Source organism: Setaria viridis, chromosome 6, assembly GCF_005286985.2.
Source record: "Setaria viridis chromosome 6, Setaria_viridis_v4.0, whole genome shotgun sequence".
Classification (NCBI taxonomy): Eukaryota; Viridiplantae; Streptophyta; class Magnoliopsida; order Poales; family Poaceae; genus Setaria; species Setaria viridis.
In genome coordinates this window covers 29,147,772-29,168,816 of record NC_048268.2, presented here as the reverse complement: position 1 = coordinate 29,168,816, position 21,045 = coordinate 29,147,772, and the positions used below count along the sequence as shown (strand labels likewise).

Sequence of the window (21,045 nt, the reverse complement as noted above, 5' to 3'; positions counted from 1 at the left end):
TTCATTCGCATAATACCTTCTGGCACAAACTGTGTCCGGAAGGCTTCCTTGAAGTTCTCCCATGTAACTTCCCTTCCAACCGGTTGCCTTGCCAGATAGCTGGTCCACCAGGTCCCAGCGGGACCTTGGAGTTGGAGTCCAGCAAACTCCGCCTTCTAGGTGGTGGTGCACTGAGGAATCACCCGAAATTTCTGCTCCATCGTCTGAAGCCATTCATTAGCTTCTAGTGGGTGCTCAGCTTTCAGGAATATTGGAGGACGAGTTTCCAGAAACTAGGTGTAGGATACACCCCGTTCTGGGTCCCGTCGGTTTCCACCATTGCCAGTGTTTTGCACGATCATCTGAAGCAGTCGAGCCTGTTCGGCTCCTGAATTCATAAGGCTGGCTATGGCATCAGCCAGCGTTGAAGCTCTGGGTAAATTCTCCTCGTGGCCCCCTGACCCTGAAGCTCGAGGACCTCTCGGATTCGTCATGTGTGACGGCCTCGGATAAAAATCCTTCGCGTCAATCTTAATCCGAGCCCTTGATCACTTATCTTAGTTTTTCCAATCCTAAGTGTTCAACCTCCAGGTCTTCCGACCCCTGAGACCGACCCCTCCTTTCCGCTGGCCTCCAGTTCCGACCCCGCCGACCCCAACCCACCCGCCGGATTTTCTAAGTCTTCCCACAACACCTCCTCTTTTCAATCTGAGCAGTGGACCAACCGAGACTGACCGGTGGACCCGCAATCTTTTTCCCCGATCTCCTGGTGCAGACGCACTCGAGTGGCATGCTCGCTTCAACGCTTTTCCGCCGCGTGGCTCAATTCCTCCGACACCCGCCGCTCCGCCCCGTCGCCGGCCGCGACCAGGTGGATTCCCGCGCCCCCTTTCCCCAATTGCAGCGGAAGCCTTCTGCAACTTTTTCTGCAGCGCCTCGTCGCTCGCGCCCATCATCACCTCACCGGACCCCCGGCTGCAAGTCCTGATGTCTCCCGATTTTTCCGTCGCCCCTTCACAGTCGCGCCGCCCAGGTCCGCGCTACGCGACGATTTCTCCTCCGCCAACCCCAGCCCTGGCCGCGACAGCTCCTTTCCGCCTTGCCAAATCTGCGCCCCGACAGAGTGTTGCTTCGCGCTCGCCCGCGCAGCAGCAGCCCGCCTGACCTCTCACCTGAGCAACCTCGCTTCTAGCGCCGTTCCCTTTGTCACATCCATCATATCCACCGCACGACGTCGCCCACATCCGCCAAAACTCAACCACCGGCAAGTCCCCGCCTGCGCCGCCCTGACGCCAGTGCCCAATGACCGCCGGCGCCATCCCTGAAGTTATGCTCCACCGCCCCCGTCGCTCAATCGCCGCCCGGGCAGAGCACTCCATTGCTTCTTCCCCGGCCTTCGCGCCGCTCCCCTTCTCACTCCCGCGCCGCTATAAAAGAGAATCCGCAAGCCCCGCCAGAGTTCCCCTTGCCCTAGCTACCATCTCTCTTGCTCCCTGTTCGAGCTCACAGCGCCACCACACTAAGTCCCTGAGGAGCTCTCCTCTCCGCTCCACACCGCTTTCCCCAATCCACCCAGCCGCTTGCTCCTCCGTGCTGCGTAAGAGCTTACTTGTGATCCACAAGAAGCACCGCCGCCGCCGGAGCACCGCCAGACCTCGCCGCTGTTCAAAGCCTTAGTCCCTCCGCCCAAGTCTGCTTCTTCCCGACCCCAAGCTTCACCTGTAAGACGAAGGTAAGCTGCCGTCCCTTTGTCCGTCTCGCCCGACCCTGTCTGTTCTGCCGACCCTTGTTCGCTTCGCCCGACCCCTTTTGTCCGCCCGACCCCTGTTCCGTCTCGCCCGACCCTGTCTGTTCTGCCAACCCTTGTTCACTTCGCCCGACCCCTCTTATCCGCCCGACCCCGGTTTCGTCTCGCCCGACCCTGTCTGTTCCGCCGACCCTTCTCCGCCTCACCCGAGGGCTCGGCTGTGTCTTTTTCTTTGAACTGAGGGTGTATGTGTAAAACTTGGGGACCTTCCAGCGTTGAGTCTGAGGACCCCTAGTACATCAAACCCTCTAGTTTAAGGGTCAGCTCATAAGTTCCTTTTCCTCCGACCCTTACCTCTTGATCTCCATCAACTCCATTGAACCTCCCCACCCTCCTGTAACTTGTCGCAAGTTTCTGGGCTCAGACTTGCAAGTGTTGTTGTTGAAATAACCGTCTATACTAACCAATGCATTGCATTTGTGTAGAACTGCGTCTCGCCGATGGCTACTACGAGCTGCACCTGGCGCCAGAAGACGAAGCTGTAGCCGAGCTCCTGCCCCCAGAAGCCGAAGCTGCCTAAGCAGAAGAGCAGCTTCCTCCTTTCTCGCTTGAAGGCAAGCCCCGGATGCATGAAACCCCTTTGCTTTCCAAACTTGTGCATGCCTTCTGCATCTGGTTTGTGCATTTACGTATAGGAGTTGTTTGCAACCCTAGATATATGTAACTTAGATCCCTTGATCTGAACACTAGCTGTTGGACCGAGTAGCTGCTTTGCTTAAATAGGAAGCGGTAAAAGTCGGGTGATTTCCTATCACTCGCGAGTTGTAGGAGTTGGTTGTCTTCCTCCTGTCACAACTGTAAGGACGATGGACGGGGCAGGGTTTTGGGTAACTCTTTGGTGGTCGGTTGATCGCCCCGTCTGTCTATGAAACTTGCTAAGACCCGACAGTGGTGGTGTTCGTGATCAAGTGTTTGAAAGTACTAACCTCATACTTAGTATGGGATGAGGAAGCCTAGTACCGGATTGAACCTAGACGTGAGCGGTCGCCCCATTGTTCTTGGAACGGAGTTTCCCCTGCTAGCTGTCGCACGTGGTGGCAAGCGTGGTCACAGAACGGCAGAGGTCGGGTCTGTGGAACCTTGCACCAAAGGAAATGGGCCCGACACGGGTTAGGGGATTGATGGGGAAGGCCGACACAGGAAGCGACCTCCGTGGTGCGCGGATGTCGTGAGGTTAGGTTCACCATGCATGGTTAAAGAACTCGAATCGATTCGTCTGCCTCTCATAGTTTGAGACTGCTTGATCGCTATGCTACCCTGAGTAAGAAAGAAATATGATGATGACATGGTTTTGTTGATGATATATATATACCTTTGGTTGGTTCTATGTTTGCTTAGAATAAGTTGCTAACTTAGACCGGATAATGAACTTAGAACCTGAGCTAAAACTTGAAAATAAGGATCAACATAGTGCTTTTGGCAAACAAACCCCTCAGCCAAAGAGCCTGGCATGTCTAGTTTTTGTAGAGTAGTTACTCCCTGTCGGTTAAGTCTTGTTGAGCTTAGTAGCTCAGCCTTGTTGTGGCTCCTGTTTTTCAGGTGAAGTTGCTGCTCCCGAGCCTTCTTTCGCTGGCACTTGGCCGCCCCAGCTCCCTCCGGGTTGGACGATCGAGTAGGATCCCTCCTCGGACGGCGAGGAAAGGGATCACTGGCGTCTTGGCTGGCCTCACCAAGGATGTCCGACCCTTGCGTTTAGCTTCCGCTTGCTGTTTTACCTTCTGTTGTTTTCTTTTGAAACCTTGTAAAACTCTGATGTTTATTTCATAACCAAACTAAATGGTTAAAGTTGTTTAACTCGGTGGACTTGTTGTATTCTCTGGAACCCCTCACCTTCGTGTGAGCTTGCTAACTCGGTCCTGTTCAAGTGGTTAAATCGGATGAAATCCGACGGCACTTCATGTTAACTTGGCTAAGGCATGAGTGTCGCATGTTAGGCGACTTAACCATGTTTAATCAAGCTAATCCGAAGTGGATCCGCCACATCATGCTGCCAAAATCAAACAGAGTATTAATATCTAAGGTACAGTTTACCAACAGTCCTATGTGCACACTAATATTTCACACATCACAGCATGACTATTGTAATTACACACAAACCACACTTATATACATAATTATTTATATTACATTACCCGAAGTTACTTTTTACAAAACTACCATACTATTTCGTCCACTGCGTTTATCTTACATAAATACATCATAACATCTCTTGGTTAAGATCTTGCTTCAGCCATCATAGGGGTAGATACCTAACTCTTCAGCATTTAGTCCTAGCCGGGCCATCGCAGCCTGCAGAATATCCTGGTCCACCGTCATCAACGTCTGTCCCGGAGGAGCGACAGGTGGGGCCTGATTTACTGAATTCTCACTTTCTGACCCTGGCCAGGGGTCACTTGAAGTATAGGAGGTATATGATGCAGAGGTACTAACTCCCGAATTCCCCTCCATTTCTTCTGGATCTTCTTCTTCTTCCCCGCCTTCCTGCTCGGCTTCACCCCACTGCTGCATAGGTCCATAGCCTTGTGGATCTAACCCATCTGCATTGGCATCGGCCCAGGCAAATTGATGGTTTTCCATTGGAGCTTCACCTAGATCATCTTCCATGTCGACATCAAAACCTTCTAAATTTTCGTGAGCGTACAGGTCGATCTCGGAAGCTGCAGGTGGAGCAATATCACCCTCCACTCCTACAACATCCACCAACTGATCTGCTTCTTCTAGGTTCGGTGGCTGGGGTTCTTCCGGTGGTGGAGGCGGTGGAACATTGACTATGTTTTGAGCAGGTACCTGGGCCTGCATTTCCTCCAAAGCCAAACGAAGAGATAGGATTTCATCCAGCTGCTGGAATCTTTCTGCCTCGAGCCTGTTAACATTAGATTCAGCTTCTTCTCTTGCCCTGTCTGCCGTACTCCTACTGGCATCCATGAATTCCTTCATTGCCCTGAGCTTCTCTTCATATTCATCTATCCTTCTGGACTGCTCTCTCATGATCTTCTCCATGTCATGTTCCCTTGCTAATGTCGCTTTCTTGTACAACTCTTTATCGTGTCTGGCACCCATTAATTCCATCTTGGCATCTTCATTTTTCTTCCTCTGATTATAATATTCCCTGATGCAAGACTGGTGCAGGTTGTACATGGCCGTCATATAGTCGGAGGCAGCAGCAACCAAAATATCATGCTCCACGCGAGAAGAGTTCTTCAGGGCTTTGATCCTTCTCCTCCAAATTCCATCATCTTGATGTTTTATAGGATAGAATCGAGCAGAGCTCGACCCTATTTCTACCTTGTGCTTCTCACATAGGTCTATGAGAGCGGTCGTAGCTGCCCTTTCAATTGTATCGTTAAACTCGAAACCCGATTCCATCACTTCATCCAGACGCCAGTTGGGGTTGGTGTCTTCATCCGGGATATGGACATAAACAGTACAACACTGCTTATGACACGTGTCCTCCTTCCTCCAATAGTACTCTGGAGGGTTATGGAAGCCTAACTCCTGCAGCGTTTTCCATAACAGCTGCACAAACCCTGGCTTGTCCAGGTAATGTCCTCGGGTCCATCCGTCCTGGTCGGTGTAGCCTTCTTGGAACATCCTATAAAAGAAACGAAGTTAGGTCTAACGGCACTCACCAAACCCAAAAGTTTTTAAAACATGCTTATGCAACATGATGCAACGACTCCTACGTACTCACAGACTCATATACACACTCGTAGAGAAATTGGTGGCATCGTAATCTCTTCCTAATAATATACTACCGAGTACTAGCGACACGCAGCAAACGATTAGCATCTGCAAAACAAACAACCGGTTAACACTACTACCACCTGTGACTCATTTTTTCTTTATTTAAAATAGAGTCTCAGTGTTTAAATGGTAATATCTGTTGATTATCCCAACCTATGGCTCCGATACCAGTTGTGGCGGAAACGTCCAACTTAAACTGGTTTAAATGCGCCTAATCGCTGCCGATGCAGCAATTATCCGAAACGCACTTAAAACAGTATAAGTCCGGTCGTCCGTCGAGTGTCCCTAGGACTCCTCGAAAGATCCACGTCGTGTCTCATAGCCATACATCAGGATTGTATCCGCGATGGGATAGCATCAACAAATATTACATGTTTACATACATACACGAGGTACGAGTTATTACAAGACATAGTTTGAAACAAACTTAATAGTGCAGGTTAGACAGAAGTTCTAGGATTTTAAACATAAACGGTTCAGGTGGAGATGAGCATTTAAGATTGCTTCTAAGGGTATTGTGAGACTCATAACAATACCCTAATTTTTCGGGGCTTCCTCCTCGGTGGATTCCTGCGGTGCCTCTGAAAATAGCCACAAGGGATAACCCTGAGTACGAGGTACTCAGCAAGGCTTACCCGACTAACCAATATAATAGTTTTTCTTGGAATTACATGATAGCTTTTTCGGTGTACTTGGCTGACACATTTTTGCCAAAAAGCTTACTAAAGTGAGACCTTAGCTTTATCTTTTATTTGGATTAAGTCATTACCTAACCATTCTAGGTGATAATAAAAGACTATTTGCAAATAACAAGGTATTAAGTCATACACCAAACATTAGTAGAAAGATATAGCATTCATGAATTTATGCTACGATGCTCAACAGTGATCAAGTGCATTCATAACCGAGAATTGCGGCGATTCAGATCAAAATACATCCTGCAGGAGAGTACCCTGATCACCAGCTATATACGACTGTCCAGGTCGTACGTAACGACTTTTCGATTAGCAAATCCAATGATTGGGAATAAGACTACCCGGACCCAGGGACGCACCCCCACATGGGACCCCACGTCTGGCCCGATCACCATGTGAGTTTCAGGCTACGCCCCTGCCAATCTGCAGCACGTCAAGCGCGGGTACGAAGTATTCCCGATCAGAGGGTTTACTAACCTACTGGGCTTTACTGGTCCCATACCCAGTAAGTGATCAGATGTCTTTCACTTGATCAAAGGTTAAGACAATGAATCGGGCCTTAACCACATTAATCTAGCAGACAGAACTACATCCCTAGCTTCTGTCCGCTTCTTGATTTCCAAGTTATCTTTCCATAATTAACATGCATGACTCAATATTTACCTTAAGGTTTGGTAAAGTAGGTGTTTGAGAAACTAAGATATTCTAGACTTGGTTGTCTACTAAATGTTTGAACAAGTGTCAAAGATGTCCTTAAAACAAGGTATGATAATGCACAAGAATGGGTTTCAAGCAACTCCTAGACTTAGTGCATACATAAAACAAATAACCGATAATTGGACACATGAAATATCGACTCCAAAATAATAGGTATAATGCACCGGGGCTTGCCTTAATCGCTAAAAAAGTTAGCACTGTCTGAAGGGTTGGCCTCGTAGGGAACCAACTCAAAGATCTCTTCAAACTCCGGAGGTCCTTCTGAATATTCCGAGAAATCCCCTTCTGGCGCTTCGGTGTCTAAGACAAGCATATGCAGGGGTTAGGAATGCAACTTTTTGAATATAAGACTATCCAACTTTCCTTCATGATAAAGTTGCAAGCAAACAAGGACTATACAACTTATCATGATAAAGTTGCAAGCCAACACACAAAAACCCAAAAAGATTAGCCCACAATTTTATTTCCTTAACTAACCTTACTTAGGGCTTTTTCTTTTATTTTTTTTAGAAAATGTTATATTATTTCCTAGCCTTAAAATCTAATTTCCTATGGGTTAATAATAATTTGTGATTATAAAAATGTTATTCCATATTTTATGCATTTAATAAAGATTAAGTATTTATTTAAATACCTTAACAGAAAGGCATTAAATAAATACCCAAATTTTTATTATTTTTCTAGGGTATAAAAATCTTAATGCATAAAGGAAAATAAAATAAGCCTAACAAAATTGGTTTCACTAATTTTGGACACCCCTACAAATTTCTGTGATTTAAATGGTGAGATTCGGATTTAAACTATTTATTCTATAAAGGAAATCTAACTTTTTCCCAAAAAACCCCCGGTTTTACTTTTCTCACGCGTCCCTACTCTACCCCCTCTCTCTTACGCTGGGCCCGGGGCTCGGACCCACCCCCTTCTCCTATTCATCCTACCCGCCGGCCACTTCTCCTCGGCCGGGCCCTACTGGCCTGATTTCCTTTCTCCTTTTCAAACCTTAACCAGGCACCGGCCCAACGGCCCGCTACTTCTTTTCCTTCTTTTTTTGCGATGCCGGCCTCCTTCATTGGCCCACCGGCTTGCTGGACCACCTGGGCCTCTGGCCTTCTCTGCTCCTTCGACCGCCCGCACCGGCACCTGGGCCTCCAGGACTGCGGCCCATCCGACGCCCTCGCCCGGCCGGCCTCCTTTTTCTCTCTTCTTCTCCCTGACGCGCGGGCCCGCAGCTCCAGCGCCTTCTTCCTCCTCCCACCAAAATCCCGAGCGCAACAGGGGGCGGCGTGGCTCGCCGGCCGGCGCCCTACCGGCGACGGGGCAAGGCCGGGGAAGCATCCCGATGCCCTAACGCACCCGTGTGCGGCGACAGCTCCCCGGGAAATGGCCGGAGCCATTCCCTCCACGGCGGCGGGCGGCGGTGCCTACGGCCGGCCGTGGCTAAGCACGATGACGGCGCAACCTACCCCGACAACTACTTCTACAGCTTCCTAGTGCCTCGAAGACTTGCCTACGACTACCCATAGGGAAGGAGAGCAGCGGCAAGAGGGTGCTCACCGTGAGCAGGAGGTGCGGCGGTGGCGGACGGAAACGACAGCGCGTACGGGTTCTTCGGCAAGGATGCTGGGCAACGAGTTGACTGGGGTGTAGCTAGGGTACCTGTGGAGGAGTGGGCGAGAGGAATCGACGGGAGGCGAGGCGTGGCAGTGGAATTTGGTCGGCGGCGGTGGCTTTGACAGAAAGGGTGGCGGCGGTAAAAAGAACGGAGGTAAAAGGGGCGGCGCGGGAGCAGTAGATATACAAAGTTTTCACCGTGCGCATGGTTGACACCGTGGTCTACTCGTAGGCTTGCGTGGTGAGGAGGTGGCCTAGCTGCCGCGCTGGCGGGCGACCGAGAACGCCGCCGGCGACACGTCGAGCTCGGCTCTGTTACCCTCTCCCTCTTTATCCAACTACAAACCAATTACACTCTACAACCATCAGGGGTTCCATTTTGCTCATAATCACCTATACCTCTTAGACTACATTCTTCTGAATTTAGCTCCAAACATTGGCACTTATCACTATTTTCAGACTTAGGCAGAATTTCAGTTTAGGAGCTAAGTTGACCGTGGTAAAGTGCTGACTTTGAGCCTCCATTTGAAATGGTTCCCTCTACTGTTCTTGATCAACAATACCTGAAGATACTTGTCCAAAGACCATACTTCAATATTGTATAGTTGTCTTGATCCACTTATTTGGAAAATTTGTCAGAAATTAATTTCCAAAATAGACTCTGGTGCTGTTTTTCTGAAATTTTTATTGTCGGACGGTGAATAGTAACTTTGGTTTTTAATTTCTTTCTTTGATTTTCTTCAGGTATTTAGGACCAGATCTTGTCCCAAATCTTCATCTTCAAGTTCTAATCACCCTTATACTTTCATTCCATATTTTTGCCGAATTTTTCTGAATTTTGATTTCAAAATTCAAATTTCGGTCAAATTTGACCCGAATTTGATTTTTAGCCAATTTCTTCTCCCTTTTCTTCATGATTTGCTTCCATTTCTTCAGAATTACTTTTGATGGCTAACATGGCAGGTGTTACACTCCATCAGGCCACCATGTCAGTTTTGGTCCAAGGAAAGGAATGAGATCAAATCCAATATGTTTTGGGGTTGGATTCAGACTGCAGAACAGCACCAACTTGTGACGGTCACCACGGTCGCATATGGACTCAGATTGGGACGTTCAAATACTTCATGGAATCCTTATCAAGTCTATTTTTATATGGATTTGGACTCATGGCCATATCTTTTCTGAGGCGGCCGCAATCATCGATTTGTTCTAAAGACATTATCTGCCTACGGTGCTGCGTCACTCTATTTTGGCCCGATGGGCTTTGTATCAAGTTAGGTCCAATAAGGACGTGTCCTAGGGTCGGAGCACGACACCAGGACGCCCCTGTCATCCTCCTAGGTATTAATAAGGATTAGAACCGTCATAAACAGATTGGGTTTTGTTTAGATTAAGTTTAGCTTTTGCTACTTGCTTGTAAGTGCGTGTGCTGGATCAGCGGCCCGTCTTCTTATCTTCAGAACCCCACCATATTGAAGATTGAGTTTGAAACCTTCATTTACATCTAGTAATTCAGTACTTGTTCTAGTTGTTCTTGCTAGTTCTTCGATTGCTTGCAGGACGAGTGCCCTAGTGGCTGGGGTGTCACGCTCCACAAGATCACGGCATCCATTGGAGGTGCTAAGGCGCAGCGTTCTTGGAAGGCTGTAGTCGAGCCGTGAACGTCATCTCCATCCACCAATCAAGTTATCCCTTCCCCTCTCATCTTAAGATCGGGATTCAACACATCAATTAGAAAGGGTTTAGTGGTTCTACACTTCTACTTGTGGGTCCTGGACCCATGGTCAATGTCAAAAAAAAGTTGACCAGTCAATTGTCAACACTGTGGTGAGTAGAGGGAGGAGAGGGAGGGAGCTAGACTGATTGCTAGCAATGGTGGGCCATGGCCTTGGTGGAGGCCTACCGAGGAAGTGGGAGCAAAGGGGGGCTGGGTTGGGCCACGTTGGTGGTAAAGGCTGAAGTGGCTTGGGATTTGGTGCGGGCCTGAAATCAGAGGAGTAGGTGTGTCTGAGTGTTGACAAAAAAAAACTGAAAGAAGAAAAATAAAATAGGCTGGACTGCGCGAGGAGATTTCAGCCCACGACGTGATTTGGACGGAAGAAATGATTTTTGAAGATTTGGAAATTGATTTAGGAAGGAGTTGGATTAGTATAGAGATTAGATTACTCAAAAAAGTATAGAGATTAGATTAGGGATAGATCGAGGTTCTGATGGGATGCAGACTCAAATTTGAGTAAGATTCAAATTTGAATGCGGCGCACAAATTCCAAGAACCAATAATGTAAATGAAATAATTATGCAAGTTTTAAATTCAAATGATTTTGATTGGAAATTAATCCGACATACTCAGCTAAAAAATAAACTACGTTTTAGGTTCCGAGAAGTTTAAATTTTAGTGAATCTTGCTACCCATCCAAAGGATCGAAAAACAGGGCATTACACACATGGGCGGAGCTTAGTGCGGGCTAAAGTAGGCCATGGCCCCCTCTGGTTTAGGAAATTTCTATAAGAAGTCTTTAATTCCACTGTTTATGCACAAATAAAATGATAATTTGGCCCCTTCTGTTACATAGTTGACCCCCTCTTCCTTTCAAGCCAAGCTCCGCCACTGATTACACACGTGAGTAATGAATGCAGGTGACGCTCTTCATGTGCGATAGCATCGTCTCGTTGATCGGTATAGCGACTGTACTCGCTCGTGCCCTCAACCGCAATCCGCTCATCCTCTCTAATCTGCTCGTAGCATGTGGCAGCAGAAATGTCGCTGGGTGACGTGGCCGGGCAGCTGGCTACTCAGCCAACAGCCAATATCTAATTTTGGAGATGGCAATTCAATGAAGCCAAAGTTTGATGATGGCAAAAATTTCTATTTTTCTCGTCCACACCAGCGGCGGCGTATCAGAGAGTCGAACAACGGCTCTCTTCCGAACTGCCCGCTACGGTAATCCCAAAGCTCTCAAGTCTCAGCCATGGAATTCACCCGCTGAGCTGCCACTACAGCACAAGATGAGGGACAACTACCACCGCCTCCCTGCACAGTTATGAATTAGCTCTCTGCTGTGATCTTACTAATTTATCTTCCGTGGATAGTGGTTGTCCACCTGTCCCTCTTCTCTCTCTAGGGTTTACAAGATTGGTTGGTTTCAATGCTTTATTATCAACTAAATTGACAAAACTAAGTTCCTAGTCTGCCACAATTATTCAAACAAACAAGTACATCGAGTTTAGAACAGAGAATGTTTGATTACCTAGAGATTTTATTGAGTTATTGCGTTGAAGAAACTGACGATGGTAGTTTGGGGAGTTTAGGCGCAGATGACGATAATCGATAAAGCGCGCTCCGCCCGGAGTTCCTGAACCAGAATGTTCGCCGTGAGATCATCGTGGCCGAATTGGCCAGGCGGACTGGAGCATGCGGCCCTCCCCCCTCCGACCACGTTGCCCCCGTCATGGCACCATCCCTGTTCTGGAACGCAGACAGATGTTGACCTCCATGGATTGACAAGTCGAAAAACTCAAGGTTGCGGTTGCGTATTATTCTAGTTTGGTGATTGGGGAGAATTAATTATCTCAAGGTTTAGTGGTTTCACTTGTGGGTCTTGGACCCATAGTCAATGCCAAAAAATTAAATGTTGGTCAGTCAATTGTCAACACTGTTGTGGTGTAAAAAAAGGTTTTGGGCGAGTTGGGCTAGCTGCTGGTGATGGTGGGCCAAGGCCTTGCTGGAGGCCTGCGGAGGAAGTGGGAGCAAAATGGGCTGGTTTGGGCCACGTTGGTGGTAAAGGCTGAAGTAGCCTGGGATTTGGTGTGGGCCTGGAATGACAGAGGAGGAGGTGATGACAAAAAAAAAGAATGAAAGAAGAAAAAAAAAGTCTGATGGGCCAGACCGTGGTTGAAAAAGAGAAGGGAGAAGATATTTCAGCCCACGACGTTATTTGGATGGGAAAAATAATTTTTGGAGATTTAGAAATTAATTTAGGATCTAATATACAGATTCAAGGTTTGATTCGAAAGGAGTTGGATTAGTATAGAGATTAGATTACTCAAAAAAGTATAGAGATTAGAGTGGGGATAGATCGAGGTGAATATGGGATGCATGCTCAAATTTGAATTAGATTCAAATTCGAATGCGGCGCACAAATTCATCCGACCTACTCAGCTTGAAATAAACAACATTGGTTTTAGGTTTTGAGAAGTTTAAATTTTAGTGAATTTTGCTGCCCGGCTAAATAACCGAAAAAAAGGGCAATACACACGTCAATGAATGCAGGTGACTCCTCAATCTCTAATCTGCCCGTAGCATGTGGCAGCACAAATGTTGCTGGGTCTCATGTCCGGGCAGCTGGCTACCCAGCCGTCGGCGAATATAATTTTTGAGATAGCAATTCAATGAAGCCAAAGTTTGATAATGGCAAAAATTTCTATTTTTCACATCCACGCCGGCGTCATCATGGCTGTTCACCACCTGTCCCTCTTCTCTCTCTAGGGTTTACAAAATTGGTTGGTTTCAATGCGTTATCAACTAAATTGACAAAATCAAGTTCTAGTCCTGCCACAATTATCCAAACAAACAAGTACATCGAATTTGTAACAGGGAATGTTTGATTGATTACCTAGAGATTTAATTGAGTTATGGCGCTGAAGAAATTGACGACGCTGGTTTGGGGATTTTAGGCGTAGATGACGATAATCGGTAAACATACTCCGTCTGGAGTTCTTGAAGCAGAACATTTGCCGTGTGATCATCGCGGCCAAATTAGCCTGGCGGACTGAAGCATGCTGCCCCCTAGGCACCCGTGTGTGGCTTCAGCTTACCATGTTGCCCCCGCCATGGCAGTGGCACCGCCCCTGTTTGGGAACACAGTCCGATGTCCAGAACACGGTCACCAGATCGATAAATGGTATCGACCTCCATGGATTGACAAGTCGAAAACCTCGAGGAGGTTGTTGTCCTCTGGCATGGTGACTGGTGATAGGTTTGTCTTCAATCAGGTCGATCTCTGCCGTTTGAACATGCCCATTGAATTAATTATCTCCGTCTCTGAAGGAGCACTTTGCTGACCACCAGCACCGGTAAAACGATGAAGCTGTACACAGATTAGGCACAACTTGCTGCATAGAAATCAATCACTTCTGAATTTCAGGAAACAAATATGTTTGAAAAAGGTTGTGCCACAGGTTGCCAAGAACTAGAATTCAACCTCATTATGGATATGCAGGCTCTGCCAAACCAAATGTACCCGTAGACCAGCCTACATGAATCATTTCATTGGAACAAGGCAACAAGCAACCAACAGAACATTTCAGGTTTAGAGCGAGAAGGCAAGCAAACTGAAAGGAAAAAATATTTGGTAATATGCACCTGCACTCAGTTGACGTGATGTTGCAAAAGAGGTAATTAAGTATGTCAAAGAATTGGAATTCTTGTAATTAGATCTTTAGTGACTATTTTGCCACATGACTTCGTATTTAGCTAAGATTGATGCTGCAATAACTTAAGATGTTCTCAGTAGTTCGCAGCAAAGCAGCTCATGTCTTTATTTCCCTTTCAGTATTAACTCCTTATTTCAGCAGTTCTATTTTATAATACTGTTTCAGCGTTTCTTCCAATCTTCTTCCTTGGAAAATATATTTTCATTTCTTAACAAATCAATGAGACATTATACAGTATTGATGATATCAAAATTTTAGATCAGGCCCTCAATTCAACTCACGTTGTTCTTTGCAACAAAATACCATCGAAATATCACAAAGGGTAGCGCATCACATAGTTTTCGTCAAACTCAAAAGAAACATACATAATAAATGTTGTTCAGGATTAGCACGGAGTAGTGCCCAATCATTAACTGCGTGTATGCTATGTTGTTCATCTAGTAAATTAGAAAGGTAAGCTTTGTTGCTTTTCAGCAGTTTTTGTTTTCTACTTCTGTTGTATTTCTTAGCAAAGCAGAGTTTCATTGCTTAATAAATCATATCTAATAAACATCATATAGTATAGGAGTAGATATGAAAGTTTCATATGGGATCCTCAACTAAATTTCATCTCTGGAAAAAAGTTAGTAGCCAAACGCCCAAACATACAGCAGCACATCAGCACCACATAAATTTATTCACGGAACTTGAAGTATACATGCTACAATGCTGTCCAGAGAAAGCAGGGCGTAATGCCAGCTCATTTTCTTGCACATATCATTTAAGGTATAAAAACACGAACAACTCATTTCAGCATCGACGGCGGCAGATCCACGGCTGCAGAACAAGCAGCCAAAACTTGTCGACATGGAAGTAGACCCACCTCCTCCCGTTGCCCCACAGCAGCATGGTCGCAACCACGATGGCCAAGCCTGAAATGACCCCTACCTCAACTGACAAAATTTCCCAGTTCAGCTCCTTAGAAGAGCCCGACGTAGCAGGAGCTGATGGTGCGTGGTTGATGTCACACAAGCGTCTCAGCGGCTTCCCGCACAGCCCGTCGTTCCCCAAAAATGATGTGGTCGGGAACGTCAAGAACTGGCTGGACTGCGGTATCTGCCCTGACAGGTGGTTGTACGAGAGGTTGAGAACCTCGAGGAATGACATTGCGGCCATTGCAGGAGGAATCTCCCCAGAGAGCTGGTTGTAGGAGAGGTCCAAGGACTCCAGCTGCAGCATGTTCGCTATCCGAGGAGGGATCACGCCAGTGAAGGAGTTCCTGGACAGGTTGAGCTGCTTGAGAAGCTTCAGATCGCCGATCTCGTTAGGGATGACACCCTCGAAGTTGTTGTTGGAGAGGTCGATGTACATGAAGACTGAAAGTATCTGTACCAGAGTTGTTTGTTGCCCCTTGAGCGTGACGGTGATCGACTCCTTATAGTTTCGATGAGAGCTTGGAGATGCTGCTGCTGATGATGATTCAATAATTCCAACATACATGCTCGGAGCTCCAGAAGAAACCACCATCATAGCTTTGAACTGCTTGAGGAATCGTGCAGGTATGCTACCATTAAAAGAATTTGAAGAAAGGTCCAGAACCTGCAGCTCTGGGAACAAGGTATGCGTCTGTTTGTTCATCCGGTAGTAATCAATGGGACCATGAAACCCGTTTGATTTCAGAACCAACACTTTCAACAAAGGCAGAACTCCTAGCCACTCTGGATATGTATCCACTATGAGGTTGTTTCCAAGATCTAGGACTTGTAGCAAGTGACAGTTGATAATAGATACCGGCAATTTTCCCTCCAACTTGTTGCCGTTGAAATCTATTATTTGAAGTGCACATTCCTCGGTGATATATTGAGGCAATGATCCATGGAAATTATTACCTCTCAAGTTCAGTATCTCAAGATGCTTGTTTCGCTTCAACAAACAGGGTGGTATTAATCCACTGAAGTTGTTAAAAGAAAGGTCCAGAACTTCTATATGACTTGCCTTGCAGATCAAATGGGAAATTTCTCCAGTAAAACTATTGTTTGCCAATGACAGGGAGTTGGTGGAGCTAACATGTGACCAAAACTCAGGCATGATAGAAGAATTGAAGTGGTTATTGGAGTAGTCCAATCGGTCAGTTCCCGATGGGGGTAGTGGGAGAGCTCCCTCAATCTTGTTGGAATGGAGATCAAGATCAGAAATTGATGTATTCGATAAATTTGTATTAATGCTGGTAAATAAATTATGAGAGAGGTTAAGGCTAAGAACTCCCATTCCCCATATCCAATCAGGTATGTGTCCACCAATGTTGTTGTTTGAGAGGTCTAAATCGGAAATGCTTCTCTGGTGCATTAAAAATTTAGGTACAGATGATAGGTTACATGATGCCAATCCCAATCTACCAATAGCTGGATATTCAAAGTAGGAGTGATTGACATCCTCCTCGACAACAGACAACTTATTATGGGATAGTGATAGTGAGGGCATCTCGTAATTCTTTATGAAACTTAGATCCACAGATCCAGTGAGATTGTTTGACGAAACATCCAACCATTCTAGTTCAACAAACTTCGACAGAAGTTTTGGAAGAGGTCCTTGTAATTTGTTAAAACTAAGATCGATACTTCTCAAACTAGAAGATACAGTTGGATACAATAGAAAATTTCCAGTGAAATTGTTTTGTGAGAGATCTAAATCCATCAAAGAAGGATGAGAAAACAGAGATGCAGGTATCACACCACTTATCAAGTTGTTACGAAGATAAACTGAAGTTAGGTTGTGTAGAGAAAGGTAGCCATCTGTAGGTAATGAACCATTTAAGTTGTTACTTGACAGTTGAACCATCTCAATTTTTGGCCATTGAGCAAATGGTGGGATAGGGCCATGGAATTGGCAATAAGAAAGGTCCAACATAGTCAGATTTCGGAGGTTGCCGATAGATTCTGGTATTCTTCCTGACAACTTGGTTCCACTAAAGATCAAAACCTGCAACGCGCTACCCTGTATGAACTCCGGCAACTCTCCACATAGATTTTCATTCCCTGATGCATCGAGAGACATCAAGCTTTTGATATGAAATATCCAAGAAGGGAAGGTCGTCCGGGTCAACCCACAGTTTTGAAGACTAAGAACTGCGAGCGATGAGAACTCCACAAAACGTTTTGGCACAGGAGCAGGGCCACTAAAATGTGTGCCATCAAGGGTCAACTTGGATAGAAATCGGAACTTAGTAAGAGCAATATCAATACGGCCAGTGATCATGCACCCTGTCATGCTTAGCTCTTCGAGACCTGGCATCTTATTGGTAGAGGAGGCATGCGCCAGATCGGTTGGACTGACCGAAATGTTGACAGAATCAAGATATAGTTTTTGGAGGTTGCCAAGGTTGTCAATCAAGGTGTGAAGGCTCGAACTTTTAAGATCCAAATAATAGAGTTCTAGCGTGACTAAATTGGCAAGCTTAGGATGAAGTAGGAGATTAGTAAGAACAGTATCAGAACGGCCACCGGTGATCGTCCACCACCTGATTCTTAGCTCTTTGAGACCTGTCGTTGTATTTGTAGAAGAGCCATGTGCCAAATCGGTTGGACTCACTGAAATATTGACCTCATCAAGATATAGATTTTGGAGACCCACAAGGTTGTCAATCAAAATCTTAAGGCTCAAATATTTTAGATCAAGGCCAGAGAGGTATAAAGTGACTAAATTGGAAAGTTGGCCTTTCTCGACGGGCAGATTCCCAGACAAGCCAGAATAAGAGAGGTCAAGGTACCTGAGATTCGTGAGCTGCTCCAATCCGGAGCTTGGCCATGGACTTCCATCAAAATTGTTGTAAGAAAGGTAAAGGGAGCGAAGCGAGGTAAGTTTAAAGATGTCCGGTGAGCTGAGATTACCGGAGATGCAGAGGTAGGACAGGTCGAGAGAAGTAACATAGCCCGACGTGCCTTCACATGTTACACCTTCCCAGGTGCAGCAGTCTGTATCTACCTTCCACGACGAAAGAGTTGTTCCTTCAGGTGGAAACGACGGGCATGTTGAAGACGCGAAGTTGAAGCGGAAGCTGGCTTTGAGGCGTATCAGGGCAGCACTTTGATCTTGGTGGCACAAGCTTGCTCCACGCCCGCTGGTAGCGAGGATGACGGTGACCAGGAGAAGGTAGCTGGGAAGAGGATGGCAAAGGAACATGGTTTGAAGCTAGTGGGAATTTCAGTAGAGAAGGTGCTCGGTGCTTATTATGAGTTATGATAGTGCAAGAGCTAGGTTTGGAAGCAACTTTTAAATAGGCTGTGGATGGATGACTTAGGCGAGGACGAAGACTTCGAGTCGACGGTGAGGGACCAACACCTGTAAAAAGTAGAGTAATATGAATATATAGTTATGAGAAATGCGCACTCTTTTTACCATCCACGACGAAAGAATTATTTCTTCAGATGGAAACCACGGACAAGTAGTTGAAGGCGTGGCGTCGAAGTGGAAGCCGGCTTTGAGGAGTAGCAGGGCAGCACTTTGATCTTGGCGGCATAGGCATGCTCCACGCCCGCTGGTAGCGAGGATGACGGTGACAAGGAGAAGGTAGCTTTGAAGAGGATGACAGCGAAACATGGTTTGAAGCTAGTGGTGACTATTGATTAGAGAAGGTGCTCAGTGCTTATTATGAGGTATGATAGTGCAAGAGCTAGGTTTGGAAGCAACTTTTAAATAGGCTGTAGATGGATGACTTAGGCGAGGACCAAGACTTTGAGTCGACGGTGAGGGAACAACACTTGTAAAAAGTATAGTAATATGAATATATAGTTATCAGAAATGTGCACTCTTTTTGTCTAATTCCTTTCAGGATGACTTGGGAAGGACCAAGACTTCGAGTCGACGGTGAGGGACCAACACTTGTAAAAGGTAGAGTAATATGAATATATAGTTATTAGAAATGTGCACTCTTTTTTTCTAATTCCTTTCAAGATGACTTGGCGAGGACCAAGGCTTCGAGTCAACGGTGAGGGACAAGACTTTTAAAAAATAATATGAATATAATTAGAAATAAAATGTGCTCTTTTTTATAAGAGCAACTCCAAGAGTTTCCAAAAAAGTTATTTCCCAAAACTATGTATCGGGGGTTCTTCCAAAAATAAATTTCCAAAAATATATCAACCCACAGCAGATAGCTAATAACTAGCCTTCAATATTTCAAAACAGGTCCCATCATTATAATTGGACCTATTAGTTGGGCTGCTCACCTGCTCGTACCTCCCCCTCGCGATCTCCAGCGCTGCCGCCAGGAGCTCACATTGCCAAAGGATTTTTCACGCCTCTAGGAGCTCACGTCACCAGGAGGTCACGCCGCCAGCTCCTGCACGCACAGAGGAATTTTCACGTGCCGGAAGTAATCCTGCGATCAGAGTAAGGAAGCATGTCGAGGTCATTTTTGTTTTTGCGATCAAAGTAATAGTCTACGCTTTGACCTGTGATCAAAGTAAGGTCAAGTAGATAAAGCAGGTCAACAATACAAAAAAAACACTATTTCATGGCTACAATCTATTTATTCTTATCGATAATGAGGATTTTGTCGCCGTCCCTGCCTAGGAAAAGCAGTTCCTGCGATCTCCATCTTCAATTGGAGATAGGTAAAATGGATTCGCTATGAGTCGACGAAGCCTTTTAATGCAACTGGTGCTGGATTCATCGTCAGATGATGATGATGATGATTTCTTCCTCTCTATTACTCATGTGGCTGTGAATGCGGATGAGTCCGATGATGAAACAAAACATCGTGGTTCTATCCTAGGCCATCCCTGCCTAGGAAAAGCAGTTCCTGCGATCTCCATCTTCAATTGGACATAGGTAAAATGGATTCGCTATGAGTCGACGAAGCCTTTTAATGCAACTGGTGCTGGATTCATCGTCAGATGATGATGATGATGATTTCTTCCTCTCTATTACTCATGTGGCTGTGAATGCGGATGAGTCCGATGATGAAACAAAACATCGTGGTTCTATCCTAGGCCATCGAGTACTTCAGCAAGACAGACAGGCAGGGCATCAGAGGTTATATCAAGATTATTTTTCAGATGATCCTACGAACGGACACAGTTATTTCAGACGACGGTATGTAAACAATAGATTTATTTAGACCTGTTGGCCCTCGAAATCGGTCGACCGAATCCCTAGCGTCTGACACACGACCCGGGAGAATCTGGTTAACTCCTGTTCGGGTGATTGCCCTGGTGCGGTTCGCGCGGCGTGCCAGCCAATCTGACCTGTTGATTGGCAAGGAAGAATACGTATCAGATCCAGAAGTCGCGATCGGCTAAATTTCCGATCTCGAGAGAGCTTATCAGCGAATCGGCCGATTTGCCGTAATAAAGAAATCGGCTATGAAGCAGCCGATTACCAGGCAGCGTGAATGAGAACTATTGGAGTAATCAATACAACGCTACAGTAGCAACACTAGGAATAGATCTAGTCGGCTATGCGTAGAATAAGTAAATTAAACTGCAAAACATGAGAAAAGCCAAAACTGCCGATTCTTAGCTGGATAACTGGTGATAAAACTAGAAAAACAGGTAAAACCTAGGATTCCAGTAAATATCGATAACTAATGAATAAATCTAAACAAAACGACAGCGATGCGCCCGAAGTTAAAGCTTAGAATTTACTCGATAAACGGAACTTACAAGATCGGCCGGAGGTCAAGTTGATGCAGCCCCGCCAACCCGTACGAACTCGTGAAAAAGAAGAAAGTATTTAGCGAAGTCGCCTGCTTGAAAGTAAGTACGAGGAAATAGTAGTTTGTTGTATTGATTTGTTGGTGATTACAGATCTACAAAGGTAGCTATTTATAGCCCCGTACAGACGACTTCTTATCTGACTAGAATTCTATCCCTAATTCAAATGGAAAACGAATATTTACAAGTACGACTCGTACTAGGTTGGTTATTATACGCTTCATGGGCTGATTCCCTCTTCATCCTTATAATCCTTTCCAAGCCCATACCGGCCCAATTATTCCAACCTCCCAATCGACCGATTTCCTTATCAGCAAGGGGTAACCGATCGGGAACCAGGCGCGTCCGATCCAAACCCCAAGGGTCA

General features: G+C 46.0%; 1 protein-coding gene across 1 annotated transcript; it reads right to left on the bottom strand.

Annotated features, from left to right (window-relative positions):
• Positions 1-14,631: 14,631 nt before the first annotated feature.
• LOC117861470 (receptor-like protein 39) lies at positions 14,632-18,610 on the bottom strand. Its single transcript, XM_034745035.2, has 2 exons — positions 18,405-18,610; positions 14,632-18,303 (listed from the first exon to the last, which is right to left on the bottom strand). The coding sequence occupies exon 2, from the start codon at positions 18,142-18,144 to the stop codon at positions 14,776-14,778; it is 3,369 nt and encodes a 1,122-aa protein (XP_034600926.1). The 5' UTR covers positions 18,145-18,303; positions 18,405-18,610; the 3' UTR covers positions 14,632-14,775.
• Positions 18,611-21,045: the final 2,435 nt, after the last annotated feature.